This window comes from Phalaenopsis equestris, unplaced genomic scaffold, assembly GCF_001263595.1.
Source record: "Phalaenopsis equestris unplaced genomic scaffold, ASM126359v1 Scaffold000340, whole genome shotgun sequence".
Taxonomy (NCBI): domain Eukaryota; kingdom Viridiplantae; phylum Streptophyta; class Magnoliopsida; order Asparagales; family Orchidaceae; genus Phalaenopsis; species Phalaenopsis equestris.
The window spans coordinates 344965-352538 of NW_018164782.1; the positions used below are offsets into that span (position 1 = coordinate 344965).

At 30.5% G+C, this 7574-nt stretch overlaps 1 protein-coding gene across 1 annotated transcript in view; it reads left to right on the forward strand.

The window, feature by feature from the left end:
• Positions 1–4693, forward strand: part of LOC110025892 — a 17313-nt gene extending 12620 nt beyond the window's left edge. The window contains 5 exon segments of the mRNA XM_020726578.1: positions 766–906; positions 1199–1337; positions 1408–1545; positions 3369–3529; positions 4543–4693. Coding sequence (XP_020582237.1) covers positions 766–906; positions 1199–1337; positions 1408–1545; positions 3369–3529; positions 4543–4693 — 730 coding nt within the window.
• Positions 4694–7574: the final 2881 nt, after the last annotated feature.

The window sequence follows — 7574 nt, forward strand, 5'->3', positions numbered from 1 at the left end:
TTTTTGGGATGACGCTTTTGGGAAAGTACTGTTTGCTTAATGGGTAGTGTTGTTGGTATGGGTAGTTTGGGCAGAAAGATTGTTCCGAAAGATAGCAAAATGAGAAGACATACTTCAGATCAGGTGCTTGGTTCAATTAGCTTAGTGATTTTTTTGGGATGACGTAATTGTGAATGTTAAAATGGATGTATGGAAAAATTAGAAAACATAAATTAAGGAATGATTATTTTAGAGGAGGAGATGAATAACATCTGTTGAAAATAAGGAAATGAAAAGAAACTTAGGTTTTTTGGACATTTATAACAAAGAAAAAAGAAAAACTGATTAGATGGTATATAATTAATGTTGGAGGATTAGGAGGAAAAGTAAACTTGAGCTAATGTGAATTGTGGATAAAAGTTGTTCAGAAAAGATTAATGAAGAATATGTTAACATATCAAGCAACACTCAATATCAACAAATGAAAAATGTGAATTCATAAAGCCTACCCAAATATTTATAAGGTTCATGGTGATGAAATATGATGACCGGGTCATTGATTGTTTGTAAGCGTTGCTTCATTGTATATTTTCATGCACAGCTTGCATACATTTATGTATGTATAAGCAATAGGAGCTTCACATCAGTTTTTAATTCTTGTAATGAATTTATACCCAAAGTAAAGCTGTTCTTCATAATAAAGGATATGTATGAACTAATTCTTTAATACTCGCGCTTGTTATCCTTTTATTTACTTAAAATCATTTAATGGCTTCTTGTCTCAAGGATCGAGTCTATTGGCTCATTGGAAGCTCACGGCGCTCTTGGAAGCTTACAGAGAAAGCAGATTATCTTGATTGATAATGAAGGTGCAAAGATAAAGTTTCTATTATGGGGCGAACAAGTTATCCTAGCCAATCTTTTCAGGTCTATGGTTCTACCGATCTAGACTTACTTGCCTTATTCTCTAGAGAGCATCTAACACCTAAACTTCACTTTTTAAAATTATACAACCTAAATCTTTCATATCACATCAAAACTATCATTATTTTAACTTTTAAAATGTGAAATACACCTTTTCATGCATAGGTAAGGTGGTATGTGTAAAAATTGAAGTTTAGGTGTTAGATATTTAAATACAAAGGAATTGAGTGGTGTGCATATGTAAACCTTCCTATTTTCTAATCACCCACCTCTTACATTGCTTTTCAATTCCCAGTATTGGTGGAATGCTTGCATTGGACGCGCCTTTCATTGCAAGTGCTCTCGATGACGGAGGGACGAGTGAAGAACTCTGCCTGGAATATGGTAGCGTGACACAATTATATTTGGTTCCATATATCCAACACGAGGAACAGGTTATTTTCTGGTTTACGAAGTTTCAGAAGAATATACTGTTAAATAGCTCACAAAATTATATACTGATAGGTACATTTAACTTCCACACAAATGAGGTTTCAAGGTTCAAATTCCTGCACCCAAAATCAGAGTCAAAGCAAAGCTTCCCAGGTAGTGTTGCCACTAAATCCTCAAGGTTCGATTGACTTCAGCGGTTATCCATTCCGAGTGAGTCCGTTTATCCTTTTTTACTTTATCTTCTCTTTTATGTTGGATGAGTAACAAAAAAATTCTTAAGAATATCAATATTGAATTGCTTGGGCCACATGATTCCCATGTAAAATTCTGCGTTAGACTGCTAATTTTTTTGACTTTGGGTTGCAATTCTACAATTTATTTTTACTGCTTTGAATTGAATTCTGTGAGAAGTAAACATGTCTTATTGATTTAGTTGGCACTCCACTCAAGTGAGATTTTATTATTATGTGCTATACCTACATGACAAATGGAATCCCAATCTCTTGTACTTCATATGCTACTTTAATGGCTTATTAGGGTTTGGTTGGGCCTACTAAGCTTCTTATAAAGGTGGTTGTGACATTGTGAAGAAATTAACTTTTTAAAGCTATTATGAATATTGTAAATAAATACTTTTTTTTTGAAAAAATAGGAAAATCTTTTTTACAACTAATACAATATAGTAAATTTGATTATTAAAAGCAACTTTCCATCATAGAAGACAATAAAAAACTATCACACTTGACTCATGAGATTGAAATTCTTAAGACGGGAATGGATTGTGGGATTGTAAAATTATACAATTCTATCATACATATAACAATCCATAATAACATCCAACAATAAAAAATCCACTAAACCATAAAATATATAATATATCATTCAAACCAAACGCATAAGAACACTAAGTATGTAACAATATTAAGAAAACAATAACTAAAAATATAAATAATACTATGTATTAACTATTCCCTATAAACTCAATCTCTTTTGTCAATCATTTTAATTCAATAGAGATTTTCTTGAAAAATTATTTGAATAATAGAATAAATTTAATAGAAATCTAATGAATAATTATAGTTCTACATTATACTACTTATTATGCATATGCCCTAACAAATGTAATGCTTAAAATGATAAAACTTTGATGTTTTAATTTCTCATATTTATATTTTAACTTTTTCTTATGTAAGAACATTTGTATATTTTGTTTATATTTTATTTAATGAGTTATCTCAAGAGTACTATCAAAATTTTGTACCAATGAAGGTACAACCTTTTCTATTTTTTTCGTGCACGGATATAATAACTAATACTAAAAAGAGGCGACTCCTTTGATGACCATTCATTTATTCATTTGATGATTATCACCTTTCAATCTATTTCAGACATTTAGGATGATTATAATATATGATTCATTTTCATTTCGTAGAATAAATGATATCATTTATGTGGTTGCAGTGAAGTAGATATTTATCTTTTTGTGTGTGTGATGACATGTTGCACATAAAATTATATTGTAGGAAAGGTCCTATAAAAAACTACTATAGCAATACATAGTAGATGCAATGTGTTTAATGTGATAATTTTAAATGATTTTATATGAATTATGAGAAATATCACTCAATTCCTATTTATTTACATGTCTTATACATACCACCTTACCAATACTTGAAAAGCTGTATTTCACTTTTTAAAAATTAAAAGGGTGCTATTTTTATGTGATACGGAAGATTTGGATGTTATAAATTTAATAAAGTTTAAGTGTTAGATATGTAAATACATAGGAAGTTTGGATGTTATAAAATTAATTAATAAAGTTAAAGTGTTAGATATGTAAATACATAGGAATTTGGTGACATGTATGTAAATTCCCCATCTTGTTATTATCTTTACAAAGAAGTACGGTCTGGTATCTAATACTGAAAACTATCATGCTTGTCAACCTAACTTTTTTACATTGACCCTTGCAATCTTAACTTGCCCCCATCAAATTCTATGAATAATCATTTTTAACTTTTAAAGCTTTGTAGGCATATGTGAGCGATCTTAGTGATAAAATGACTGGAATCAGCCTTTACGGATCTGTTACAGATATCAAAAGAGAGGTAGAATGTGCAGACACTGTGATTTCCATGACTATCGAAGATGCGACAGGAGCAATTGTAGCAAAGCTGCACTTTGTCGGATCATGGTAAAACTATTTGCTGGTATTTTCCTCAATAATTTTTTTTGGCCATACATAGCACTTGGAACATTGTTATTTACAACCCTCTTTAATCCATTTTTTCAGATTCTCACTCAAAATTTAAAATTCATAATAGAAACCCAACTATATTTTTCATTGTTATTAATTCCCTATGATTTCTTTGATTGTGGTATGCATAAATGTTCGTTCGATAGCCTAAAAAAAATCACTTGTCAGTGTTTCAAATGATATGCATATAATTATCCCTTTTTTTTATTAATTTTGTTGTATTTTTGTTTTGCTTAAAATTTAAAAATATGTTTGAAAAATCTACTTAATTTTATTTGCAGAAGCAAATTTAGAAAACATGTTTGACAACTAACATGATAAAAATAATTATTTTATATGAAATTATTGTAAAAATCCATTTAATTGATAAGTAACCTATTTTAGAGTTAATTATCCTAGTTAAATCTTTTTTTTTTTTGCCTTGTAGCTATTGCCACAATTACTGAATTATAGCTTCTTAGGTTAATTAAAATTTGCATTTTAAGCTTATTGGGTATTGAATCGAGTTCGAGTGAGCTAACCTCAACTTGAAACCTAAAAAATGAATTTGGCAGAGTCAGCTAAGCCGAGTTGAAAGTGATGGATTACAAATCAGCCTCTCAAAAAGTCGAGTTGAAAGTATTAGATTATAAATCAAGCTCTCAAAATCGCATAATTTGAGTTGAGACCAGAACAAGAATTAAAATTTTGCTATACCTGATACATTTCTTTTTTTTTTCTAGATAAATTTTAATTTTCTATGTTTCCTGGTAGGAATTAATTTAGTGCAGTTTTTATTTAAACGTCAGTTTTGTTAATATTTCTTAGATAATGCTTTCAGTTTTTCATTTTTTTTCCTTCTCTTTAAAGATGCAAGTATTTTGCTGTAGATTTTTACCTGCCATTCAATTCGGTGTGGTTTCTATGTTTTATCTTTCACGCGTACTCATTTTCAAAATTTGCTATTGCAGGTCTCTTGGAAGAGTTAGCATAGGTCACACAGTTTATATCACCGGCTTGAAATGCTTAACCAAGAGGCCAAAAAGGTTGATAACTTATATTTTAATTTTAAAAATTTCCCACGCTAGTTCTACTCTATTTTACATGTTTATGCTTTCTTAGCACATTGTGGCTTATGAAAATTCATGCTTGACTCTTTTGAGAGAATTTATGATCTTATTTTAGAATGAAGGTTAAATTTTTAGATAAGACAACTCATAGATTTTAGTCTCATTTTGCCATGATTTTATAATTTGATTCTAGATTTCTTGTAGGCTTATGTTCTTATGGTTAATTATCCCACGTGATGATGTGGGAAAAACTTCAATTAGAGCTTGTCATTTGATTATAAATGTTTAGCTTGTAGTGTAACAACTCGATCTGATATATCCCATAAATTGTACTAAATTAAGTATGCAACAGATATATAGCCCAAGGTCTATTTTAAAGGAATTTATTTTATCTTCTAATATTTATTATACAAAGCAACTAATTCATCAATAATAATATGAAAATAAAGCCAAAAATTATCATTATCATATTTTTTTCTATATGCATCAGAGTTGTTTACATCCAAGATATTATATACAAGGATCATAGTTGTTTAATAATCCTAACAAAACATGTAGATTTTCAATGATCACAAAAAAAAAATATATATATAAAATGTAACTCTTTCAACAAGTACTATCAGCTCACTCCACTTGCGACTTACCATTTCCTAAAAATATATAAATGCAACAAGAGTGAACGAACAATTCAGTAGGTTACACAAAACTTACAACTGAATTTAATGCACAAAAAATATAATAATATGCATGACTGCATCTTATTCATCACATTTATGTTAATAAGTATTTTTTTAAGTCACTTAACATGCTTCTGTATAATGTAACAAATGTAATCATAATATATTGTCGAATAACAGTAGTAAGTATAACTACCATCACACATATACTTTGCTAGTTAGGTTCTCTGGTTGATCATGTGGTATTTTTTTTGTAGCAATCATAATAAAACATGTACAATATCATATCATGTCATGTCAGTAAAATTATCTGAGCAGTCAATTCGGTGGTATAGTACATGGGAGTTGTAAACCTCAATCTGTCGACACTCATATCATATCATATTTACCTCTTATTATTCCCAACCTATATTGAGTTTACACCACTAACCCATTTAAAGGAAAGTATGTTGGCCCACTCCTGCATAGGGTATTATATTTTTGCTAACCTGAATCATAATATCCAGTATTTTTTAGGTACACATTTTTCAAAATTTAGAACAGAATTTGCTTATGAACTTTGTCTGGGCAATGTCAGATATATAAGTGATACTTTGATGGATTTAGAACGATGTTATCTATGAATGCTAAATTTGTAACTGACTTTTCTGTCTGATTTTCTGATCATTACTGTGTTAAGTGTGCTTCATCTCTTTATTAAAATCCTTAGAATACTATGACAATACCACAGCAAAAATCCTCCAATAACATTAAAATATAACCCCAATGACATTACTATAACACATCAATAACACCTAAAAAACACAGCAATATCACCAAGATAATACCACATAATAACTTAATACAACAACCATAACGCCGCTCCAACCACAATAATGTAAACATACCACCATAATACAATCTCAATATAACCACAATAACATTGCAATAACAACCTCAATACAATTACAATAACCTCAATAACACCACATCATCAACAATAACATAAAAATAACACACAATACAATCTCAATACAACCGTAATAACACCACAATAACAATTTTAATTCAACAACAATAATCTCAATAATACTACAATAACATGGCAATGCAATAACACCACAATAACAACTTCAATTCAACCACAATAATCTCAATAATACTACAATAACATGGCAATAACACCTAACTGCAAGAACACGGCAATACAACCTCATTTCAACCGCAATAACACCTCATCGTAATAACACGACAATACAACTTCAGTACAACCGTAATAACGCCTCATCACAACTGCAATAACACCGTAATAACAACCTCAATACGACCGCAATGACCACAATAACATAAACGGACCACCGCAATACAACCTCAGTTCAACCGCAATAACACCACTGCAATAACATGACAATGCAACTTCAATACAACCACAATAACATCTCATTACAACCGCAATAACAACCTCAATACAGTCGCAATAACCACAGTAATATAAACATACCACTGCAATACAACTTCAATGCAACTGCAATAATACCGCAATAACTCCACAATAACATTCTCAATAACACCGCAAAAACACTGCAATAATATCCTCAATAACACTGAAATGGTCGTCACAAATTCACGCCAATAATACCGCAGTAACACGCAAGTAAACACTCCCATAATACCATTGTATCACTTCAATAACAATGAAATCCCCTGAAAAAATGCACCAATAACACCACAAAAAAACTCCAATAAAACTGCGCACAACTTCGATAACATCGCAATAATACCTAGGTTGCGCTCCAATAATACCTCAATGCATATCAATAACATCACAAAATCGCCGCACACCAACAAGACCGTTATTCGACTCTAATAATACTGCAAAATAATGTCAATAGGACCGCGGTCCGAAGTCAATAACACCACAAAAAAATTCCAGCCAAGTAATTATCGATGCAATATTGTGGCATTATTGCAGTGTTACTGCGTGTTATTGCTGCATTTTTGTGGGTTATTTTGGTGTTATTGATGTATTATTATAGTTTTATTGTGGTGTTATTTGAGTGTTATTGCGATTTTTTTGGAGTTATTGGAGATTGCGGATTTTCGCGGGCTGGTGTTATTGCGATATTTTTAGTGCAGTTATTGCGGTGTTATTGATGTTTATTGTTGTATTATTTGAGTGGTATTGTGACGATTGTGGTAGTATTTTCAAATGGTGTTATTTCAGTATTATTGTTGTGTTATTACGATATTATTTCAGTATTATTATGGTATTATTAA